Source organism: Drosophila santomea, chromosome 3L, assembly GCF_016746245.2.
Source record: "Drosophila santomea strain STO CAGO 1482 chromosome 3L, Prin_Dsan_1.1, whole genome shotgun sequence".
NCBI lineage: Eukaryota > Metazoa > Arthropoda > Insecta > Diptera > Drosophilidae > Drosophila > Drosophila santomea.
The window spans coordinates 20,410,100-20,436,299 of NC_053018.2; the positions used below are offsets into that span (position 1 = coordinate 20,410,100).

At 42.3% G+C, this 26,200-nt stretch overlaps 1 protein-coding gene and 1 long non-coding RNA gene across 8 annotated transcripts in view; both read left to right on the forward strand.

Annotated features, from left to right (window-relative positions):
• The window catches only part of LOC120447485, a 49,300-nt gene that overhangs the window by 12,949 nt on the left and 10,151 nt on the right, over window positions 1–26,200 (forward strand). For 2 of the 7 annotated variants that reach the window (XM_044005920.1, XM_044005925.1), the window contains exons 1-2: window positions 18,032–18,271; window positions 22,283–24,261. The exons of 2 other annotated variants lie outside the window; for them this stretch is intronic. In XM_044005920.1, the coding sequence (XP_043861855.1) occupies window positions 22,525–24,261 (1,737 nt within the window). In that variant the 5' untranslated portion in view covers window positions 18,032–18,271; window positions 22,283–22,524. Of the gene's footprint in view, window positions 1–18,030; window positions 18,272–22,282; window positions 24,262–26,200 lie in introns of those variants that run through there. 3 more of the 7 variants (XM_039628881.2, XM_044005921.1, XM_044005922.1) reach the window with 3 other exon arrangements.
• LOC122756438 lies at window positions 539–17,750 on the forward strand. The gene is made up of 3 exons (XR_006356476.1): window positions 539–1,142; window positions 3,761–3,804; window positions 17,676–17,750. It is a non-coding gene; the product is annotated as an uncharacterized LOC122756438 (long non-coding RNA).

Sequence of the window (26,200 nt, forward strand, 5' to 3'; positions counted from 1 at the left end):
CGTTGTTGCTATTTATGAATGAAAGTTGCGTTTGTTTACTTTTGCGCACCAAGCTCTCGCGAGAGAGGTAAAAGTGAGAGTAAGAGGGATTTATATCAAAACCGCCACAATCACAAGTGAAAAGTTTTCGCCGCTCTAAATATTGCGGTACGCTTACATACATACATATACATATGCTAAAGAACTGAAAACTTAAAGCGATTTATGAGTTTTTTAGCACTTGAGTTTCAATTAATCTAAATGTGTTGCGTGAAACACACTGGATGTTCAATATTTACTGTCAACTCTTGAAATTGATAAAAATTTATTTGACCAGCATTTTATGACGTTTGCCAAACGTTTGTATTCATATTCATAGAATTTTATACGCACCAACTTACAGACAAGGTTAAAATATTAACTTAGCGGTGTTATAAAAAAACCGAATCCGTCCTATAAGTTAACGTGGCTTATAAAATGGCAGTAGATACGAATTATTTTAAATAATTCAACGTTTTCACAAGGTCACGACGCGTATTAATTATTATTCATCAAATACAATTTAAAGACATTTGATCTGTAAGTTTAAGGTCACGTCGAAATTGAGTCTGAGATTAAAAGACATTTACAAGTGCCGAAATCCGAATTCTTTCTTCATTTTCTATTTTGATGATTTCATTTTAAGTTTCTAGCCTCACTTTACGAAACACAACTGTGGCAATACAGTCATAGACCTTTTGGTGGAAGTAGGCATATTGTTTATCCTGGCCGACTGCCGAGCCCCAGCTTCGTGTCGTTGTCCTTATCAGGCGAGTGCTTTGGCAGTGGTTCTCTGCTGCCTTCGGGGTCCTTTAAACGAGCGGATGGCTGTGCCGTCGCCTCAGTTCGTCGGCAGCCGTCCCACAGTGCGGATGACCCAAAATCGGACCGCGGAGCGCCGACCTTTGACATCAGTTTTGCTCGCGTTCGCGATTTTTGCCGCGCTGTCACCGCGGCTTCAATCGCTTTCGATCCGTTCTGTGTTTGTGCTGCAATTTCGGGGCGAAAACAAAAACAAAGTAAACAATAATTCAAGAGTTACATGACAGAATAAAGTAAAGCCTCCGTCGTTTATTATCAAATCAATTGAAATATGTATACTCGCCTTGCAGGATGCATCCACGGTAAACAAGAGCTTGTGCACATGATTGTTTGTTTGCAAGCATCGGATTCGTTACCGGACCGATTTGGCATACAGTGCGTTTCGCAACTAAGTGTCTCTGGTGTCTACACAATTTGCATATAAGACTGAATGCGTTTTTCCAAAATTCAGCACATATAAAGAGCATAAATAATTTTACCACCACTTTGATTTTTTTAACCAATTTTATTAGTTCTTCTTAATATTTATTGATGACTAGATATAGAATGTATTCAATTATAGTGTAAAATTACAGTTAAATATCCTATACAATCTATTTTTTAAAGCCCCCTTACAGTTCTGACTCGCACTGTAGGACATCAATGTTAGATATGTCACTTATCCTTGTTTGAAGCTTTTCGACTACTGTCCTTGATTCTGACGTTGGCTTTGATGTCTTTAAAAGGTCATTGAATAGATAAAAAAGGACGAGTTTCTAAATTTTAGTCAAGCAGCGAGTACTTAAATGAAAATAGGGCATTCGTTTGTGTTTGTTTTCATTTGAATACGGAAACGCGTTATCTTTCCACAGAATAACATGCACTCTATTTTAATGGTCAAGTGAGCAGCGGAGGATGAGATGTGGCCATAAAAATTCAATGAATTCATTTAATTCAATGTCATTCATTGTTAATGAATGTTATAGCTCGTCGTTGACTCGTTTACATTTAAACAGGATCATCATTTAGTAAATGTGCAATTTAAAAGCATTCGGTAATGAAATTATATCGAACATATGTATGAGATTTGTTCCTTTCAAATAAAAGTAGAAGTAAAGGATTTTAAAGTCTTTAAGTTACTGCACAAAAAAGTTATGACAATATTTTTATAAAATACTTCCCTTTAAGACATCGCTCTTCTAGTTTTCGTAATGGAATAGGTTCTTAAATAGAGTTTCCAAGGATTTTCTACTTATCCGAATTTAAAATCTTAAGGTTTCCGAGCCATGTAAAGTATTAAATTCTATCTCCCATGATACCTATTCCCTCCACTCCTCCACCCACCAAGCTGGATTAATGTTTGTCCCCACAAGAAATAGCTCGCGGCGTTTATTTCTCTGCGACAGAGATTTGTAAATTTGTAATGCTTAACATGCTTTTGGGCGCAGAAAGTACTAGATAAATGTAATCATGGTGGAGCATGTTCGCCTTATTGGGAAGCACAAAAGCGAGTGGGCGCTCTTTGCTTTTTGGCCCTCTTCGGAGCCTTCAAATATGCATAAACTAATTTTGGCTTATGCAACATACTTTTCGGCACACGGCATCGATGCTGCTGCTCCTCCAGCTCCTAGTCTCCTCGTCTCCTTCTGCAATATTCATTACCTTGCCAGCCCATATGTGCTATTCCCCGTCCGCCGCTGAAACATTTAAATGCTAATAAATTTCGTTTATGAGCGAGAGTCGTGCTGGACAGCCGTGCACTAGGAAAAATTGGGTACGACTCTAGTTGAATCAGGATGGTGTTTGGAAGATTTTACAATATTTGTGTGAGGTGCAACTATAATGGAATATCCGCCATTTATTATTCTTAGAATTTGAAAAAACCTGCAAGTGTCTTTAGTAGGTTTCTTGGTTCTGCTGCTCATACTTAATGAACGTAATTAGTTAAATAGTCGAATATGTTTCTTAACATATAAAAAAAAGGTATTCATATAAATATATTTTCGTATTGTCATTTATGAGTTACATTTAAATGGGATGTATATCACATATGTGAAAAATTATCTTTCTTTATTTATTTAGTTTTGTGAATTCTTTTTTAAGTTCTATTTCTCGATTGTCCAAAAAGATCCTTTTGCGAAAAAGATTGTATTTTTTATTTTTGAGTGCAGCAACTGGGACTGGTCTCCGTGTCCGATGACGTCCGTGCTAGGTACTCGTGACGCCCGGGCTCCAAAAAAGGTGCAAAGTCAGGTGGGAATGGGAAGAAACTGAGCTCCTGCTCCTGCTATTGCGAAGGAATCCTCCGACAAAGAAGAAGTGGCCACGGGAAATGATTTATGGCGGCTTGGCTCTCGCTGGGACTGCAAGCCAATTCCATTCCTCGGTTTGTTTGGTCATCCGCTGCCAGTTGGCCGGATGTGGGAGCCAGCAAAAATAGCTCTAAGATTTGTCGAATGCTGAATATTCGGTGTGTTGTGCGTGTGTTTGGTGTTTGGTGTGTATTGTCTGGCATGTGTGTGCCGTGGTGCGTCATAAATCAATTTTAATGTGAAAATTATTGCCGCATACTTTTGGGTCGTTGTCGGGAATTTTTCATAAACAAAACATAACAGGAATTTGTGTGAGCAGGAATGGGCGGAATTCCTAGCTATTTTGACACACATGTGACACCTTAAATCTATGACTTTTAAAGGCCGGGCTTGGGACAATGGTAATTTATAAAATGGTGCATCTTTTTGTTGGAATTTCCACAGTCTCTAAGTAATAGAGGAATGTGAATTATTCACATTCAATTTTGAAGCTGGTTTTAAAGATTATTTGTAAGAGAACAGGTCTTTTTAAGTATATTCGATTTATGCAATGTCTGGTTACTTTAATTTATGTAGAGTTACATGCAAAATCAACTTTTAATCATGGTAAACTTTTTCTTCTTTTTCAGGTAATTACGACATTCTTCTTTAAAGTGACACACCTCTTTCAAATGTAAGTTCAAGACCTTGACAAATTATCTGGTTATTTACGAGACCGAAAATTGCTCTTAAGATAACGTAGAAAACTCGATGCTAACTTTTCACCGGAAACTGCAAACGCTTTTGAACTTCGCTTTTTCCTTTCGGCCTCTTTTGGGTAAAAATTATTGCCTTTTGCTTTCATTTTGGCCAGCAAAATAAATATCAAAAAGTTCAGGGTCTTGCAAAACTTCAATGAATGCACCGCATTTCTGCAAAAGAGAACTAAAGAGACTAAACCAATGACTTGGTAAAAATATGCATTCAAAAGGAATTTCATGTTTAATTAGGCTAAATAAATGTTATAAATTGAAAGTAGAGCGCACTTTAACGTTCCAGGCTTTATCCAGGCTTATTAGTTATCGTACCCATTTTCAGTTTCCACGTACGTTTTGCGTGCGAGGCTAAGAAGACCTTCAATTTTAACATTCCACAATGTTTATGAGCCTCAATTGGGAAACTGAAAAACTCGATAAAGAAAACTCAATGTCAATAAATTGACTAAAATGCGGCAAACATGAAATGCTGCGCCACTGCAGCATAAAATATATTTGGCAATAAACCCATTCGAGCTTAAAGAACGAAAAAACATATTTTGACATATTGCTGTGGGGGGGAAATGTATTTCTTCAACCAATTGAAGAATAATAAAATCGAATAGAAAACTAAGACAAAGTTATGTTTTTCGAGTCCACTCGAAACTAGCTGCAGTGATTTATCATAGTGATCATTGAAATGCTTAATGAATAGAAAATCCTGATAATACGTCTATTGCCTTGCGACCTTCACTACATTACTACTATGGATTTGAGAAAGGGAATAAAATGCCTAAGTTCGCCTTCAACAAGGGCCCCTTCTGCCGTTTAGGGCTAGCCATTTCAGAGCTATTTCTTGAATTAATCTCCTTGGAATGCTCCTGGCTCTGGGTGCCACATCTTTCGCAGGGACACCAAACAGACAACGATAGGTGGGTGGTGAAGTGGTGGGCAGGTGGGCAGGTGGGCAGATGTTCAGATGGGCTGTTGGGAAAGTGGCTACCCAGAAAACCAATTTGATCATTATCTGAACACATACATAAATCAAAGTCAGTGCAATTAGCGCCAAGGTAGAAGTCCATTTTAAAATTAATTAAACCGAAAACAAATCCACAAAACGAACCGCACGAAGCCCACAACTCACAGCCGGATCCGGATCCGGATTCAGAGCCGTTGTCCCAGTCGGATATATAGAGAAGTGGAAGGGAAACCCGGACTTTAAGCCAACAGCACGGGTGAAAACCGAACGAACGCTTTTCCCGGATGCGATGGGAAAACATGGGACAGAGCCAGAGCCAGAGCCAAGTGAAAAACTCGTGGTTGGTCGAATTACAAACAAGCAGCAGGATGGATTTTCCGGTGGTTTTCTGATTGCTCACTTTTATCCCGCCGAATAAACAGAAAAGGCAATGTGACCGCATTTTAGCCAAAACTTTGTTCAATAAAACTTTATTACTTTTGAGAAATAATAGTAATTTCCCTTTTCCTGCAAACTTTTGATTTAGAATTGGAACTGAATGAATGTGTAAAATTGGCTTTTAGGAGAAATGACAAAACACTTATTCCCGCCTTATAACGAAATTCGAGTTTTCAAAAAACCTCTGTGGGTAAAAATGGTTTTGCCCTTAAAGGTCGTGTTAACAATTGTTAAATCTAGCAAAAAGTACAAACAAAGCTCGAAAAATCATCGAGTTAGTTGAGAAAATTATGCAAATGAACAAGAAAATTAATGAATCCCTGGACTTTCATTTTAAGTCAATCAGGTATTGGTTCGTAGGAAAAGTGCAAACTCATTTAGTTATGAAAGACTGCTCAAGGAAAGTCATTCAGTCCGTTTCGCACGTTTTTGTTTGTTTTTCTTTTTGGTTTTTCGCTTTTGGGGAAAAACTCGACGATTATCTTCCATTTATAATGGCTTCGGCTGGAATTGAAATCTAGTTTTAATCAATATAAATCACCAGCCGGCCCTCGATGGGCGCGTCAGGGGCATAGATTTCGTGTTCGCTGAATGCGAAGTGATTTATGCACTACCGCTGGGTGGCCATCAACCTCCACCCGCCACACGCCACCCACACACCAACCACCCACCACCCACTTGGCGGCGACCACCCACCGCCCGCTACTCTGCCGTAATTACTGCCGGTCCGGTTTAGTGCGGTTTGGTTTGATGCACTGAGACAAATCAATATGGTATTGATACCATACTATGTCAGTGGATTAAAGTTGAGCACACAATTAATTAGGCAATTCGTTATATTAAATAAATGTAGTGTTTGTTTAAACGTTTTAGAATTACATTTTCAAAGTGTTATTAATCAATTGCCTTAAGCTTTCGATATAAGATTATCCATACTCGTAGGACAACAAATGTATTGCACTTTTGCTGTAACAATTCGTTCTCTTTCTTCTTTTAATAACATTAAGTTATGTATTACTTGTACCAATTAAACTTGTATATTGAAAGGACCAGTGGCCCTAGTTTTTCCCAGTATGCGTTGTTTTTTTGGTGCGGTCCGTTCAGTCCGTCCTTAATTTGATTTGTGTCCTGGGCGCGGCGGCTGGCGATGCAGGCTCACTCGTCCTTTCGAGGACTCCCGCCAGGTGAGAGGGGTGCGGCCAGTCGAATACTGGACAACGGTTGCTGATTGTGTGGTGTCGTCTGCCGGAGCTGCATATCTGGCGTCGAATTGTGGATTTTCGCAAGGACCTGTCGGTCGGGCGGCTTCTGTCCATGACTGGATAGATCCGCAAGATTAATTAAATTTTATAAATTGAGATACAGTACTATAGATCCATGGGAATTCATCCAGATACAAATTTTAATTGAGAATGGTAAACCCATATCTAGATCAGAGAGGAATGTTATTTTATTCATAGTTTTTGGTGAACTCATTCGAAAACCAATTTATTTTCCTCATTGAGTGATTGGAACAGTTTACTTCCCTTCGATTATAATAAAAAATTTCTCGTCTCTGGCTTGAGCGAATCATTAAAAATAATTAATTATTACCAAACAAACTTCTAAAGCTTAAAACAAAGTACGTTTTTTCACAGAAAGTTTCGTGAAAAACTTGGCAAGTTAAAAAGCGAAAGTTAAAGAGGGAATTAAGGCTGTCATGGCAGACATATAAGGCTTTGTCCTCCTTTGTCCGTTTCCAATGCCTCGATGACGTCGTTCGATATTTCATTTTCGAAATGGCGTATAAATTACGTTCACCCCTCAATTAGCGTTCTCAAAAACCAGAAACCCGATAATGTCCAAGGGGTTGGAGTTGGCATTATCTTTAACCCCGCCAACTGCGACATCAAAAAGTTAAGGCTAATTAGCATGATGTGGATCAACAAGCCAGTAATAGCACCCAGAATTTACAATTCCCGCTCTAGTGCCAAAGCGGATGCAAAGTCTGAAATGTCTGCTCGCCAAGCATGCCCCTTCTTATTTATTTTCATTTTTGTTTTTGCTGCTCTCGTGTTTTCAGCAGATTGAATGTTAAAGCTCCGAGTTCCATCGCCCGAGGAGCAGCGACACCCACTTTGTTTCCAATTGGGGTCAGTGGAGGTACAAGGCAGCCACTTTTCACTTTTCAGGGGGATGCATCGGATCAGGTCCCTTGGAAGAAATGTACCAATATTTGTCCCTTCAAATCGTGGCAAGTTTTGGCTATTGACAAGCAATAATGCTTTCAATTGTAAAATTATGAACAAAAGATCTTTTCGTAAAATTTGACTCTTGTTTTGAAATCATTTTCGATTAGAATAGCGCTGGAATATGGGCTATTTTCACTCAAGTGTATTGCTGTATGTGCCGAGGGGCGCTCCATGTTTGTCAAATTTATTTAGCAAATGGACTTCAAGCGCTTTCCGTCGCTTTGTTCTGCGCTGGGCGCCAGCAGACTGGTTCGGATAAAAATGTTTGCCTCGAAACGGAAACTGGTTTGAGTGGCGCATCTCCGAGGACCCATTGCCCGTTGCCAGTTGCCCATTGCCACATCGCCATCGTATCGCCAGATTGCCACGCTGCCACTCAGACAATAAAGGATAACCACGAATGTCCTGTGCAGCGGAGCGTGCCCGAATGAGCCGGAGCATGCGTCATTTTCCGCTCGCTTAATGAAACGTCGCCAACAAGCCGTACGGCTGAGATGCTCGGCAAACGATTCTGAAAATCCGGGGAAATACGGAGAAAATCCCCAGAATATCAAACTATTTCACAGGAGCCAAGGCAGCCACGCACAATACACTGGGCATAAAAGTGGCATTCAAACTTCCCAAGCTAACAAACTGCTCAAAGGGGCAATTTCTCTAATTTTCAAACACATTTGGAGATGTTTTCCCTAAACAAAATACGTTCTCTATATGTAAAAGATTTTTAAATTGTTTTGTAGCACATGATGTAACTATGAATCACACTGCAAATGTTACGTTCTTCATAGAAAATATTTGGTTTAATTTAGAGTTGTTGATTCGCTCCTTTTCAAGTGAACGATTATTTTGTTTTCCTTACCACTGAGTGGACTGGGTTTTGCTAATTGTTTTTCTTCCGAGTGTACATCGATGGCATATCGTCAGTGTCCTGGGCGTATGGGGCGTCGCCTCCTCCTTTGATCCTTTCGGAGCGCCATTCTCGGATTGTTGTAAATAATTGCCGGCACTTGAGGGGACGTCCTTGCCGTTGTAGGCCCAAAGTGGCCAACAAAGGAGGCTTTGTTGTGGGTGTGGGTGTGGGTGTGTGTGTGTGTGTGTGTGTGTGTATTAACAGTTTTGGGTCCACGTTCTCGACCGGAAATCGGAAACCAAATCAGGCTGACAAAGCCTTTCGAGCAACAAATGGCATAATGGAAATCGAATGTAAAATGCTGGCGAATGAAACGCTCGTAAGCAGCAATTTGCCTGAATAAATAATATTCGCAAGTGTCATCGAGTTTTCCCTTCTGGTCAACATATTGTACGTATGTATGTTGACTAACTGTGGGTGTGGTAGTTTCAAGGATAATCCTGCTGGGGACGAGCTGCCTTTGTCATCTGTTAATTACAGCCACTGCGGGTACAATTGTCTGCCATTGATTAAGACAGCCAGGCACTTGACTGCGAAGCCCTAGGAAATAATAATAAGCGAGAATGTCATTAAAAGTTTCCAAATGCTTTCGAGTACACTCGAAAGACGAAACTCAAATACAAGGATGTGTGTTTGTGTGTGCATGGCACACACACACACTCCTTTCACAAAGGACACGAAAATGCTGTGCTCATTTTCCCTCTGCTCCCCCTTGGTCCATAAGCACTTGCCGTAATTGCAAGTGCTTAACGCAACGTGAAGTTTCACTCCAGTTTTCATCCCTTTGACTCTCCTTTCGAACATAACTATCGACTCGATAATTTAATAACGTTTTTACCGCGCCCCATCGGATGCAAATTGCCGGAGACATTCAATTGATAGCTGCGCCTAATCGAATCACTTTGGATGCCCCACTTACGCCTGTCATTGCGGCAATGGGTTATGCTTTGTGCCATTAGCGGACACAATCGTGGCTAACATCTCCTCACTGGCACATAAACGGCTCAAATAGGCAACCACGGGATTTCAGGAAACTCTATGCGTGCACTGCGAGAAAATCAAGTGCCTTTCGAGGCTTTAGAAGAAGCGAGAAGGAGATTAGAAGCAGAACTAATCATGATATACTTAAATGCTTAATTATATTTTAAATCATTTCAAATTACTTCTGCCATTGAATGCTTATGCTATACACATCTTGGCAATAATAAAAGATCTTCGTAAGCAAAAACATAGAGATCCGAAGGGGCTTCGGGGCTTCTGGGTAGCCATGCCTTTCTCCCAGTGTATACGCATACACCTCTGAACAAGGTGTGCGTCGGTCATATGTACATATATGTACATCAAAGTGAGGTGCCTGGAATTTGCCATTAATTAGTCTGCAGGTGTCGTTGGCCAGAAGAACGAAGAACCGAACGAAGAAGAACTAGGTGGCTACGTATGGCTAGGAGCTTGACCGCACCACCTGGAGGGGTGGTTGATGTGGGTCGGTGGTTGGTGGTCGGAGGTGGTCGGTGGGTATTTGCCGGAAGCGTGGCCTGCTCATAAAAATTGGCAAACAAAGGAAACTTTTTGCGAAGGACGAAGGACGAGCACGATACACAACACGACAGTGCGTGAGCAAATGTGTCGACTGAATGGTTGGGGGCTTTGGGGCAATGTTCGAGGCACGATTTACGTAAATTTTTATTACAATAATAACGGCAGGCGAGAGGCAACGCGCGAAATATACTTAATGAAAGAAACCACAGCGATCGATTTGTGTATTGGCCTGGCCAAAAAGGTGAAAGGGACTGGGACTGGGAATGGCCGACTGCGGGTAAATGGGTAAATGGGAAAATGAGGGGAATGCACGACGACGAGCCCTAATGATGACACATCCTGGGGATGGCGGGGCAATCATGGTGGAGGGGAAATGGGGGAGGGAAACGCGGCCCCCAGCCAACCAGTGCGAACCAGTTGCCGAGTATTTCCCAAATGACGTAAGAAGTTGCAAAAGGACTGCGCGCCAAACTGGCACGGATCAATAATCGATGTGTAAAAAGTCGGTGACTGTGTTATGGCAAAGAGGACCTCATTAAAATTGCCCCACAGACTTCTTGGTCGCCTGCTAGGAGTAACTTTCTGGCCAAAAGTTTAAACGCATACACAATCTAGCCAATTTAGTGGAAATTGGTTGCCTTAATTCGTTTACATTTACCACATTTGAGTTAGAGTCTGCGAACAAAAAATGGTATTTAAAAATAAAAGGGAAACGTTTTCCACTTTAAATGTATTCAACATAATTTCTTTAATATTCATTTAAATACCACATTCTATCTTATTATTATATTCAAACACTCCTTGTTGAATTTTTCCGCTGAACTTACTTCTTATTTATTTGTACGTGCTAAGCAAAATACAAAATCGGTTTGAATATCATTTCAGTTTGGCCAACCGTGACATCTAATATTTGCACACAGCCTCTAGTACATATTTTAGTTCACAATATTGCCATTTCTAGTTTTCGGTTCAATAAATGCAGAAAAAATGCTTAGCTTTAAACCAGAATTAAACGATTCACTAACTAGGCAAATAAATAACGATACATTCTGAGAACGACCGAGGGCTCCCAATTTTACTTGATTTCCAAGTAACGATGGGCCAGATTTTCTTCCTGGAAAAGTTCAACCCTTAGGAAGACTCGAAGGAAAGGCCACACAGGTGCGAATTACACCAATTTATGCTGAAATCATTTGATTTGTGGGCCAGTTGAAGAAACGTTCGGTTCGCACATAATTCATTAAGCCCGCTGTCCCCACTTTTTGGCCCATTTCGGCTGTCAAACCTGGCCCAAACCTAATGTGCCCTAAGCCAGGCCGAGTTTGCGGGCTGTCACATATGTGTGTACGTGTCAAATGTGAATCCAGCTCGCTCAGTTCGTTTAGTTCGGGAAGGGGACAGCTAATTCCGACCGATTCGGACTGACTCACTGACTGGCCTGGAAAAGTGTGGCTGTCAAACTCGGAGCGCATTGTCCTTTTTCCGTCGTCTCGATTTTTTGGCAGGGATACATTTTATTTGATCGTTTTCTATTTATTTTTATATCCCATTACTCTGCCAGCTACACAAATAAAAAATATTGCTTTGCATTCTCACGTTAAATTGATTTCCAAGAGCTTTAATCACTTTTACTCACGAAAATAAAATATTTTCAGGATCAATGGATTCTATGTTCAAGGTACTATGATTTCCTAAAATCATACGATTTCTTTAAACCTAATCAAAAATAGTAATAGTTCATATTGTGATTATCTTGCTACCCTATGAAATTCGAATTAATTGTCTTCGCTTCGAATTGATTTCACATCGACATTTTATTTTCGCAATGTAAGACGAGTATCTAAAAACAATTTTAGTTCAAAATGTTGAAATGTTTCCATCTACTCGTCGCTAAGCTGGCAGTATTCCAGTTTTTAGTGCCCCTAAAAAAAGCTGACAACTTTGCGCTGACGTTTCTGGCCCGGATCCGTTTGACTGGCCATCGACATCGGCGGAGGTCCGCAATTTGGTAGGCAACATATTAAAGCTAGCTGGGCACACACGGATGGAAAAATTGACTCAAAAGTGAAACATTTTGCCATCCTGCTCGTCTTCTGGGGCGATGTCATTGCCATTTAGGTGGCAACTGGAGGCGAAATGGCGTTTATGTGTTTGCATGTCAGCCCGTCTTTGTGGGCGGTTGTTGTGGGGTGGCTGGGTGGCTTACGTTAGTTGTAGGTGGAAATGTGGGCGCAAATGGGCGGTGGGTGTGCCACGGCAAGTTGCATGCTCCTCTGACACGGGCGAAAGACATCGGGCGGGCAACAAAGTCCGTACACGTATCCTTCGAAAATTTGTGTTGATTTGCTTTGCAACAATGTATTAGGCAAACAACTGCAACTATACTCCTTGGGGGCATACACGAACCCACGTCTCTATGTACACTCGTATGCAGTGAACTTTCCACTCGGCACACGGGTGAGCACATACACCGCTGGTCAAGATGGTAGCAGGGGTGTGCTGGTTGGAAGATTCGATAAGCATGTTCGGGGAGTCCGGAATCTGTGCCAACGGGAAGTTTAGTCTGATTTGGTCACCTCCTTATTAGGGAAAACTATTGTCAATTGTTAGTCTCTAAAAAAATATTTAATGTGTATGTGCACCACTCTTGTTTTTACGCTAACTTAACTAACGCTCTGGACTTTCTATTTTGTTTATGTTAATAAATTGAATAGATTGCAGTTTTATTATGCTTACCCCAAATGTGCACAAGTAGCTGGGCAGGACATGTTTTCGTTCTGGAAATTGGTTTTCACAGAGCCCTTAAAGATGGAAAATTTGGGTGTCTCACGTTTGCTAAACATATTTCAACTGCTTACCTAAATCTCTAAATTATAGCAATTCATAGCAGTGAAGCTATGCAATCAGTTTGTTTTGTATTTGTTTAAACATAAAATAAAAAAAATAATCAGCATCTACTGTGATGACCACGAAAACAAAAAATTAAAACGGCAAATATTTGAAAATAAACATTCCCCTCGTTTGTCATAGAGCTATTCACAATCGATCCTTATTTGTTCTCTGTGAGTCCGTAATTATCCTTGCGTGCGTTTGTCCCGTGCTTTAGTGCCCGTAAAATCTGTTTGCTCGAAAGCAGTGCATCCCACACGGAACACTCCGCATCCTAGTTGGCGTTGAGCTGGCGAAACAATCGAAACCGTCGTGGTTGCGTCCTTATCTACAGCTCCTCCTTTCCGCTGTCCAGGACTAGGAGCGCAGGACTCCGGCCCGTCCTTGCCGCTTATCAAACGCCAATCAAAATGGTGCACGCGGTGAAAGCGAGCGAGGATGTCGAGAGCGGCAGATGCCACGTGTCTGGCTATTTAGCATGGAAATTCGCTGAATGGTGGCGGGTCTAACCGGGACACAATGCGACCGAGGGTCTGCAGTGCACTTGAAGAAATATCTCCTTTATTGCCGTCTAGAGAGTAATACTTCACAATAATGATAGGTTGTCTCCGCCTGCTGCTTGTAATCAAAGAATCCCATACATCTGCAACTCAATTCGATAAGAAGGAATGCCGTGCAATTGAACGAACAAAACACAAACGAAATATACTCGAAACTAAATTTATAATAGCCGATATTGCAGTGAGAAAATCTTCACCTTTGCGTTCGATCAAATCGAGTGCGAGACATTTCAGTTTAATGTTCCATCCTATTTATTTCTGTGTGGAAATTACATAAAGGCTTCAAGGTAACCGACGGACTCAGAACAGAGAACACAGAACACGCAAACGGAGCATTTAAATCGATTGCGACGGGAGCGGCGGCATCGGGGAGTCCGCCGGAGTAGCTTGTTTATAGCTCCTGCAAATTTATCTGACTGTTTTGCCGTTATTTATGGACGGACACCCCCCGACCCGGACTGGACCCCTCCACAATCCAATCCGCGTTCCATTCTGGTCGACTTTCTCCACCACCGTGTGTCTGTGGGTTTTCAATAATGGCCCTTGCAATGGGGTTAAAGCCGCTCCAAAGTGGGTCCATTCAATTTGCAAATTTGAGCACTTCTGAGTGGCCCAGTTGGGGCCACACTGTGCCGGATATGTGGTATTTCCCAAAAGACTTCTCACTAAATCAAACATTAAATCATGCCGAACTGGCATATTTAAGGCGGCCAACTAATTTCGACTTCTTTAATCTGGCATTTAAAAACCCTTTAGAAGAACACGCAATTTTATGCAACCTAAATTTTACCTCACTCGAATGTGAAACTCGAATTGAATGGCTTGCAAATTGCCTCTTTTGGTGCCATTGCATTGGCCAAATGGAAACACATTTTACGAGAATTAATTTGGTTTGGTCTGCAAAACATAAGTTTGCCAAACATAAATTAAATTTAATCTAAAATATGTTTATTGCAATGGGGCAATCTGTTTATGGCACATTAGTATGAAAATATGGTTTGCCGTTAATCATAAATATTTACTCGTTAAATAAAAGGGTATACTAGATTCGTTGAAAAGTATGTAACACGTAAAAGTCCGCGTTTCCCACACAATAAAGTAGATATATTCTGGATCAGGATCAATAGCCGAGTCAATCTGGCTATGTCCGTATGAACGTCAAGATCTCGGGAACTATAAAATATAAAAAGTTAGAATTAGACGTGCAGATTCCAGAGACATACCCGCCAAAACTGCAACGCCCACACATTAGTTTTTTGATTTATTTGGATTTTACTATTTTTTTTTTATTTTCTATTGATACTCCAAAAATATTGCAGAACTTTCTCATTCGCACTCCCAAGAACCAAAGCTGAGTAATAGTCGAGGAATTCGACTTAATATTCAAAACCATTGAAAACGGGGAGTAAGCATAAAATAAATTTCATGTATTTATTATATATTTTATGAAAGATATTGAAACTTTTGTGATTGGTGCCCATAGGTTCGGTCTTTAAGCTATGCAAACAAAACCAACAAATTGGAAACCAATCATTCCCCTTCTCAACTTTAATTGACAGACCTCTTCAGCTGGTGAAGTTATGTTTGCTGGGTTGTCACGGTTCGGTCGGCACCCGTCCAAAATCGAAAATCCAAAATCGAAAAACCCGACATGTGGGACTCATTCAATTGCCAAACGATTATCTCCGGCCTCATCAAACACATCCGCACATCGCCCTGACTTCCGACTAGAAAACCAGAGAAGTCGATGCGAAATGCCTGCAAATGAGCGCCGCTTGTCTGCGGTCGTCTGTGGATGCGGGTCCTGAAATCCTAGAGTCCTGGAGTCCTGTACTCTGGTCCTGTTCGGAACCCTCGGACATTAGTATGCCGCCGGGTGGATCCAATCTATGTTCTTTGGCGATGGGCCCACACTTCCGTCGGTGGTGTGCACTCGACTGGATTTATCGACAGCGGCCCAGACGACACAGCCTTTGCCGGAGGAGACCGCAAACTATTTCAGGTGCCTAATCGCATTCTGCCCAAAAACAATTCGCTTTCGACGAGTGGGGTCCAGTGTCCCAAAACAAAAAGAAAAAGCAGAGAAAAACGGTCCGGAAAACTGCACCACAACAAGAAAAAAATGGCCAACTGGCTGGCAAACTGGCAACAACTGCCGCATTGTCATTGAAATTGTTGGCCGACTTTTGTACCTCGCTGTTCTTTGTAGTTTGCTCCTATCGCAAGGCTTGGATTTGGCTTTCAACGATTCGATTTTCCCAATTTTTCATACGAGCTACGAGGAACACATAGAGCTTTATAGAACTTTTCACACAGGATAATGTAGTCTGAATCAATAAAACTGAATGGTAATTATAGGCTTGAAAAATCACTTTGTTTTGTGAAAACTCCATTTCTTTGAGCAATAGCTCTGCCAAATGAAAATTCTTCCAGGAATAAAATAGGCTCTTAAACGGAGCTTAGCATAAATGTGATTTTTGCCGGAATGTACATGTGTTTATAAATATTTATTTGTGGTTCTAAAGTGAATTTCTTTCAAACATGATATATTGAATTTGGTTTATCCTTACCCTTTTAAAAACCAGGTAGGTATACCAAATTCGAATCAGCCGACTGCGGGGTCTGTGCCAGATTTTTGTTATATTCCCAGAGCTTTTTGCTTGGCGCCTGCCTGTCATCAGAGGCTCTTTCACCCACAGTCCACCGCCCTTCCGCCGTCCTGGCTGCCACGCCCCCACGGCTATTGTTTGAGGCACATCGGGAACTATAAATCAACAAATTTGACAGCAGAATGTGCAAAGTGGTAAACAAAAAGCGACTTCGGAAGCGGTTGCAAGCCAAGGACAAAGGCACAGTGTCTGTGGGATTGCACCGGGGAATCGAGGACTTGTGGCTTGCTAGTCTCTCCTGTCAGTGTCCTGCCATCTGGATGTCTGAATATCTGGCTGTTGATGGTGGTCGTGATGCTGTTTCTCCGCCTCCTGGTGGGGATGGCCTTTATTGGTAGTAATCAAGCGTGATTAATTGAATTAAAATTGAATTTTTGTTTCGCATTGGATGTGTTGTTTGTTGAGATCCATCTGAGTTTTGCCTTTCCAATCATCGAACACTAAACTTCAACACCTGGCTATTAGGAATAACCCCTTAGGGCTGACGTTTAGTAATGTAAGCAAACAACTCGAGCGTATGGTCTTTTGGGGAATAAGTACACAAGGATTCTTCTTTACTTTTCAGTCTAATATATTGTATTTAACATTAGCACGGGGTTGTAATCTAAATATATTTAAAATTCACTGCATCAAATCCCACTTTATTAAAATTATTCTAATGTAGGCGATAAGCTTGCATAATACAGGTATAAAAATAAATAAATTTTTGTTGACTAGGTGTGGAATTAGTCCCTTTAATTTATCAAATATTAACATATATCCCTGCTGCAAATTTTTCTACACAACCCCTATACTCCTGTGTACCACATAAAATTGTATTTTTGTAAGCTTGGTTTCTGAACCTTAATGCTTTGTTATCCTTCCCAGTTCCTTTGAAATTTATAAAAATTACGGCAGCAGCTGTCCTGAATTGCCGTTGCTACTTGTACCTTGTCCGTGAAATGAGTAATCTGAATCTGCGGAATACACGCAAAGCCAAGTAGCCCGTAATTGTGTTGTGGTTTCTCCGGGTCTTCGTGATTACTCTTTTGACTTTATTGTTACCCAAAAGAACACGATATGTTGGTCAGGAGTCAAACTGAACCCAGTGTCGGGAGATAACTTTTAAGTTGGCATAATTTAATTTAATCTCAGTGAGTTTACAGGAATTTAATTGAATTTCATCAACATATTTTGAGCTTGTTTAAGATCGACCTGTAAACTTGTTTCATAACAAGTAAAATTAAAGCCATTAAAAGAATTGTAATGTTTTCGTGAAAATTAGCTTTTAAAACCAATTTGGTTTTCAATTTACTTTAAAGGGGATTTTTACTTTTTTTATTTGTATTTAAAGGCAACCATATTAAAAATTGAAAGGACTCGGAGAAAAGTTTTACAACCCGCAAAAGCTCAGTAAGAACAGCAATTGGTAGACTCAATAAAAAACTATTTATCAACTCAAATTTCAACCGAATAACCAGCGAAAGTTTTTATTTTTGTTGGAGTTACAGGGTTCGATTCTGCAATATGAAATATGACACGTTGTGCAAACTTTTCAAGCTATATATAGAAGTAACGACTCATCACTAACCTCTTGTCTGTACTCTGTCTTTTTCAAGGTAACGACTCGAATCCAGATGATATATTGCAACGATGCCTCTCGTGCAGGCGCATTAAGTTCGCTTATTGCCGGCAATAAACTCATTTACGTACTCGACCCGTACTCGAGCACCTTGCTCCTTGTGGCAGGAGTCACCTCGGTCGCGGTCCTGGGGAGGAGTACGGGCTCCTTCTCCTCGTCAGGTGCAGAAACAAACACGGATACGGCTACAGCTACAGCTACAGATACAGATACAGATACGGTTAGGGAAAAGGATAGGTATAGGGATAGGGATAGGGAAAGATACGAATACGGATACTGTGCCCAAGTACCTTACGCGAGTGTTTAGGTGTGTGGGCTGAGCTAACCAACCGAGCAGGAGACAAACAACCAACAGCAAAGGAAGAAACAAACAAACAGGCAAACAAACCAACCGAGAGGCAAACAAATTGCTAAAATAAATGTACGGCGGGGGCCAGAAGAAACAGCAGCAACCAAGACTCGACAAAAGGAAGAGGACTCGAAAAAGAAAGAAACAAAAATCGGCATCGAAATCGGAATCGGAATCACAATCAGAATCAGAATCGCAGAGGTCCTATTAATGAACCAACCCAGGTGAGTAGGTGCCGCTGACAATAATCGAGGAGTGGGTGCACCGAGAGAAAAATTACCATTCTTCCCAATTTACATTCTTAATTTCGTAAATAATTCTTATAAGTGCAGATATCATTGTATTAATTGCGAATATATCCTTTACCATCAAAGCAAAGAGTATTTAAACGACCCTTTAATTGCATTTGTAAAACATAAGGCTAAGATTCGAGAAACTAAGTGATTTGATATTATTTTTCGCCGTTGAATGCTGAATCCCTTGATAGCAGAATGATGGATGGGCATTGTTTCACTTTTGCGTGGCTTCGAGTTGTGTTTTTGTTTCGATTTTGCACTTTGCACTCTGACCCGTTTTGTTAAGACAAAGCCCAAGGCGAAAGTTGCGCTATCCCCTTTGCATAAATCACTGGCTGGCTCTCTGATAACTTTAAAAATCAATTTGGGCCCAATGTGTCGCCGGCATCAAAGATTAAACTTTGCCACTGACACGGGCCTCTCGATTCAGCTCCGGATTCAGCTGCCTCAGTTTGCGAGGGACCTCGATTCGCTCTGGTTGGCTTGGATTCGGTTTGAGTTTGGTTTCGGGGTTGCGTGTGGGTTGGGTTTGAGTTCGGGTCTGGCTTGGTTTATCGATCAAACTCCGGCTGCAAGTTGGCCAGGTGGGCTCAGCCGTCGGATGCGGTTCATCCCCCTCGTTTTCCTCCTCCGTCCCAATCCCATACCAATCCCGCCGTCGAACTCGGAAACTTTGCTGCGCCTTTTGATTGCTCAGCAAAATGTTACATTACCACAGCCACATAAAAGCAGGCATCGTAATAATGTGCTCCTTCAGCCAGGGGCATAATTCCAACTCATTCCAAGTCCCCACTGCGGTTTTCTGAATACAGTCCTTATTCCGTAAACTGAACATTATATCTGTGGTCCTTAGGCTATTCCTATCATTTCCTTATATTTGACTTGTGTATAAACGTATGTATTACTTTGATTATTATTTAATTGTATTTATTGTACTAGAATATATTAATTTTATTTTTTACAAGCAATTTGGATTCGATCTTGAAAACCTATCTTAGAAGGAAATCTACTAAATTATCTTTCAGTATGAGGAGTTAATAGTTAATTCCTTTTACAACATCACAACTTTCTCAGTTTAGGGAAGCTGTCCTGTACTTGAGGTGTTGAACCAGGTCAATTGGAACTTCATCGGTGGCTGGTCAGCGGCTCGAGTAAATCGAGGCGTGGCCCAAGGGCACAATTCGCGCATAAATCGCTCTTGAAGTGAAAAGATGCTCCTCCGGTGTCCTGGGGATAGTGGTTGTGTTATTTTAGCGGGCTCTCGGACTCCATCACACTGCCACTGCCACACCAATTTGTATGTGGTTCACGTCGTCCGATGGCGTCTGCGAACCCAGAATGAAGCTTTCTTCGGACATGGATGTCTGGAATCTGGGGTCTGAGTTCTTAGTGCTGAGCTCTGGTTACTGGGCTCTTTCAGCCTGGGACTCATGGGTTCTGGGTTCTGGGTTCTGTGTTCTGGGCTCTGGGGTTCTGGGGGCACTGCAAATGGCACGGGCTGGTTCTTATGCTGATGACATCATAACAATAAAAATTAAATTGTTGCTGCTCTGACAGGCAGCGGAAATGACGGAGCTTCGCGGCTAGTTGTTGTTTGTGGCGTGGTGGCGGACGGATTTGGTTGCTGCACTGAAATTGAAAAGCGCCTCGAACCCACTAGCGACCTAAAAAACCCCCTTCCCACCCATTTCAACCCCCCCACCCTCCCTTTCCGCCTCCTGGAGTGGGGTCTTGAATATAAAATTTTATCGCAAGACACACATTTAATTTAATTTAATGAGAGGCGAACAACATGCTCGCTTATCTTTAAACGTTCTGCGATTTGCCCTTCCGTGATACAACGTTGTGTTTTTTGAACCCACTCCAGGGAATTGTCCTCCTCGTCCTCGTCCTGGCGGAATATTTAAATTGGTTTAGGAGGTGGCGGCAATTATGCAGGGTGGTTGCTGGTTCCTCGGCTGGTTTATTCCTTTTCTATTACCAAAGGCTCGGAGTTATCACCCAGAAGTGTAGATATAGACCATTTAGAAAGGGGTGAGAAATATTTAAAATTCTAATACCTATTCTTTTGGCTTGTGTTTTAAGTTGCCTATGCATTTTTAAAAACGTATTCAGTGGCTTATATAATGAGTGCCATAGAGGTTAAGTGATTATCTTATTGTTCATATTAAAAGCAGTATACTAGAACATACTATTCATTGAGCAAATCTCAGATAACGCTTACTTGTCTTACTTGTGATGTGAAATTTAAAATCTGTGCCAAAGGCCGCTTTAAACCAGGCCACTTCCAATGCCGAATTCCCAGACCCAATCTCCAGCCTTGGGTAGGTGGAATCACATCGTGTCACTGTTTTCGCTCGACCTTTTGTGCGGATCCTTTGGTTTTGCAGTAATGTGATTAGGAGGCGTTGTGCCCAGGACCCGGGGGAACATGTCTGTCGATTAGGCAACGTGTTAAGAACACTTAATTGAAAATAACTTGCCATATGCCCCCCACTCCGAGCCAGCCTGTAATCCCTGTCCACCGAGGGCAACTCCTCAGCGCCCTCCTTTTTGCCCCTTGAGCTGTCAGCACCCCCGATGTGTGTGTGGCATGAAAGATGGTTGGCTTTATTAAGGACCCGTCTGGGTGAGCTCCCTGGCCCAGCTTAATTATACATTATTTTGGCCTAAACACAGGCAAACACACCGGTCGCTTATATCCGCTGGCTGGCCGAGTTACTCCATACACTCGTATACGAATATATGTATGTACATGGATGGCTGGTTAAACCCACTTGGAGGGCCCGGGATTTGGGGGCATCGTGTGCGTTGCGTGCTCGAGGGGCGTCCAGGCGTGTGCAATGATTTATTTGCAACAGCCAGGGGCAACTTGGCTGTCAACTCTCGTGCTGCGGCTCCCCCCACAAACGCACTTTGTATGTTTATTTACTGTTATATTTATGTGCAAATAATATTAATAACAATAAAGTTTTTGGGCCCGTTTTATGAGAAAGTTCGCTTGCCCACCATCCTTTCTTCCCCCTTAAACCAAAAAAAAGAGAGAAAAAGGTACATCAGTAAAATAGGCCCAGGAATGGTTTATCGTTGTTTTGGCAAAGGCACTTCTTCCTCAAAGGCAGAAATCTTAAAGTTATGTTGCGAATACAAATGTACGATTATGGCTAGAGTTCAGAACGTGACAGAGCAGCAGAAACATCAATAAACAGGATAAAATGAAAGGGAAACCGAAAACAAACGCCAATCGAAAAAATGCATTTGCAAATCCTTAATATTTATATTTTTAATAGGCACCGATTTAAACATTTTCTGAGCGGCCTCAGCTTAGGACTTTTTACAACACTAATTAAGTATTCCAATGAAACTGCATCACCATTGAGCTTTGACTCGCCAAATTGGTTTCGATTCGGGCTGATTGATTCAGTTTTGCCAATCGGTTGACAGCAAAATATGCACATTGATTAAACTTTTCGTATTTTCCATCGATTGCCAATCGCTTTTCATCCGCATCCGCATCTGCATCCGGATCCGCATCCAGGATAAGGAAAATTATGTGAAAAACCCCGGGGGCAAGCTCGCCGTCTCATTTGAAATGCTAACACGTTTTCCCAATTTCCATAACAACCGAAAACTTTAAAGGTTGCATACACAAATCGAAGGGCGAAAAATAGCAATAACGTTGGAGGATTATGAATGAATGGATTATCCTAAATTGATTTGCTCCGGAAGTGCTTATTTGCATTACTCTTTTTAGGGTTGCTTCTGAAAGAGGTTGGTTTTCGAAAATATTTAAATTGCTAACCAACTAATTGCTAATATATATGACAAAGAACGCATATGTTTTTTGAGTTTTCTGTACACACACTCCTCGATCGATATCAGAGTTGAAACATAAAATGCAACAAAACTAACCATTTCCGATCCTTTCTTTAATTTCAGCAAGCCAACAATAGCTAAAATAATAGAATAAGCAATACTTATTACGAAATCGCTTTAAACGCACCTAGTGTTAGTCAAACTAAGAAGGAACACATATCGATGTGTATCTTGGGGAAATCAACGCTTCATAAATTAACGAATTAGTGAATAACAAACCACGGACCAGCTAATTTAAAGACCACCCCTTGGGGTGAACCACCGAATCGGAGAAGGATCAACCACCACGGCGAAGGGCGGCCGTAATGGGTGGTGGCTTTGCGGCGCCACCGATTACACTAGCCAGCAACCAGCGCCCAGTGGCTTTGGACCAGGTCGAGATCCCCATTCCGGCGACGGATATGCACGAGAAACTCCTGGAGAAGCACGAGAAGGAAGACAAGACTGAGAGGACCAATCTGCTGGGCAGGTCCAAGGACAAACCGCCCAAGGATAAGCCGCCCAAGCAGTCGAAGTTCGCGGAGCGCTTGCGGCGCTCCTTCCGCCGCGGCGACCATCGATCCTTGGAGATCAAGCGACAGGAACCGACTCCGGAGGAACTGAAGGCTAAGAGTCGGGCCACACCACCGCCTCCGAGTACTCTGCGCCCAGACAACAATAACCGGCTGCCATTTGCCCTTAGCCACCTAAACTTGCCCGGTTTAGGATTGGGAGTGGGCGTGGGTGTTGGTGGACACATCAATCCCGCCCTGCTGCTGGACAGTCCGGACGAGTGCACGCCGCCGGAGTACGCCTATCAGCACCTGAGCAGCGTTGCCACCACCAATTCGAGCACTTCCTTGGAGAGCAGTTGCGAATTGGGCGAGCTAAGTGGCTCCCAGAACAGCGTCTACTACTGGGCCTCCATGGGTGGCGAGGTGAGCACATCAGCGGGGGGAGCTGGAGCCGATGGAACAGGAGGAACTGGCGAAGTAACAGGTGCAGGAGCAGTGCCCATCGAAAGCCAAGATAGACGTCGTCTCGAGACGCAAAATAGCAGTCGAAGCGACCAGCAGCCCATCACCATAAATGCTTCCTCTGCTCCGGGGAACAGCAGTAGGAGCTGCAGTTTGACCAGTGATAGCAGCTCCATCCGCTTGACCAGGCTGCAGAACTTCCTCTTTAAGAGCAGCAACGAGAGCTCTAGGAGTTGCCAGGGTCACTCGAACGAGGGATTCACGGTGTCCTCGCACAACTCCTCCTCCGGTGAGTGGGAGCAACTGGGAGCCTATCTCTCCAGCAGCAGTGGCGTGGGTGGCCACGACTTCCAGGGCGGTTCCTTTCCCGAGGAGAGCACGCCCGATGAGACGGATGGCACGTTGCCGGTGGAGACCAGTAGCAGTGGCGGCGGCGGTGGCTACTATCAATACACCCTGACGTCACCCAACAATCCCTTTCTGCCAGAGATCACGGCGCGAACCTATCACAGCACCTACAGCGAGGATGGGGCCGTGGAGGGTGGTGAGTCCACGACGGAAGATCTGCAGCTGGACGGGAAGTATGGCTGTGGACCAGGGGCGGGCAGTAGGTCCGCCCAGCTGCCAACGCCATCCTACAGTCGAGCAGGATCGCAGGAGTCGACGCACAGCGAGGGAGGAGGGCCGCCTGGGCCCACACCCAGTCCTGCTTCCAGTTCCTCCTCCACGCCAGGTCGGCATCGAAGGAAGCTCTTCAGCCTGAACTCACCCACCCGGCTGCTCCACCACCAGCAGCAGCAGGCTCCACCGAGTGGAGCCACCTCGGCGTCGCCTCCATCCGGCGCCAGTAGCAATGATGGAGGCGGCGGTGCATCCAGTGCGGGCAAGTTTAACTCGGCCAGTCTGGTGCGGAGCTTGAATCCGTTCCTGCCCAGCGTCTCGTCGCCGAAGAAGACGCCGCACAAACAATCCGCGGTGACCTCGCCCGGCTCCTTGACCCCTGACCTTAGCACAAAACGCGAGGAGTTCCTCCGGGCCACCATGAAGATCTGCTTGGTCGTCTCGCCGCCCAACAGCAAGCTGCAGGTGAGTCCTGAAATTACTTCTGGATTACATGGTGATCAGGAGCAGGCGGTGGTCATCAAATTATGCGCGGGCCTAATCAAATGTTTACTGTTTACTTAGCGAAATGAGAATAAACATATTTCCACTCTTATATACGCTCGTATTTTTGTTTTATTTCCCTCTGTTTTTCGCTTCGTTTTCCTGTTTTCCTGTTTGCGTTTTAAGTTGGGGTATTTAATTACACCATTACTCGTGAGCAACAGCAAAAGTATATTTACAGACATTACGTCACCTGGGATCCATAAGACAAGCATCCCCAAAGATCCTTTAGCACCTATCAATTATTTAACGCACTCTCAAGCATGTTGTTAAATCGTCGTTTTTATTACATCAAGCCTGGTTCCTCACTTCAGTAACATAAACAACATTTAAAAAAATATTCGTTTTTACAAACACTATTGTTTTGGGAAAATTAAAACAATACAAGCCAAATTAACCTTGGTTACAAAAGTTAGTTAATATGTATCATTCATTCACATTCATGTGAAAAGTGCGTTGATAGAGTAACTATTTAAATTTTAAATTTTTCATTTTAATTTGCAGTCATTTAACATCTAAAAGATAAATAAGATCAAGTGATTAGCTAAATTATTCCTGAACGAGTGCTTGTAAAGTGGCACATAAATTCAGTTTGGCAATGGATTTAATGCCTCAATGGAATGGTCATAACGACTGCGGCCTCCACGGATTTCATAAATATTTTAACAGAGATATTACGTACATTGCGTATACGCAGTGTGATTGTATAGAAGCCAAATGTGCGTGCTCATGTGCGCGGGGAATTCATTCCATACATTTGTCGCCGGAAGATGTTTAGAGGCATTAGCGCCAGTGCAGCCAAGCAATAAATTGCATCAGCGATGTAGAAGTTCCAATGCTGGATGAAATCCCCATGAAAGCCTCAGCAAAACGCTGTGAAAACTATGCTTCTTTTCTCAGGGCAATGCCTTGTTTTGCAGGCAGAAAGTGGATTCTCCTTCTGATTATCATCAGAACCACACCACCACAGATTCTTACAAATATTTTTGTAGAAACTGGCATTCATGCTCAGCTCTTGTTCATCTAAATATGCCACTCCTCATTTGTAATCATAATCTGTACGTTTATTACCAATTCTAATCCTATTAGTGGCAGCTTTCCTCAAAGGCAAAGAAAACTGAATGAATGCACGTAGGCGAAAGCAATTATGGAAAAATAACTGGATGTATATAAATGTCACAGCTTAATTGCCTTAAATTCTGTTGATGCTTACCATCATGAATCCTTGCAATTAAACTCGAACACCTAGCAGTTTCTTTGCAACCACTACTTATTTTGCTCTTAAACGTCTGAGCACAGGACAGTATTTTTGAGGCTGTCCGAGTAAAATCGTAAAGTGATTTTCCGTGTTATGTGCCGTGTAAAGCCAGTTTCCTTCTTTATCTCGATTGCTCTCCTTTAAGCAGCCTTGTTAACATGGAAACACATGAGGAAGTCTTTAAGTGATTAGATAATCGGGCTTGCAACATTGTAAGTTAATTTTATCCACTCATGAACCGTTAGTTATGCAGTGCCGCATTGCATTCTTGCTACGCAGTATAAACAATCAGAACCATTATTTCCTCAGCCCGGATTCCACAATGAAAAGTGTTTATTTTATGGGAAACTACTAGTACGAGTATAAATTGCTCATGAATACTTTTTGTTTTGTGTGTGGGAAGCTAAAGGCCAAACTAAGCCAACAGAGGAGAGAGGCACAAAGAAAAATGTGTTTTTCTCTACTTTTAAATGGTATTAGTTTAGTATGAAATATATAACTTTTTTGTTGGGATAGGTCATGTACACTTAATAGAATTGGATATTTATTATAATTAATTATGTACTATTATCTGATAAAATTATTTAAGAGATGGCATTTTTC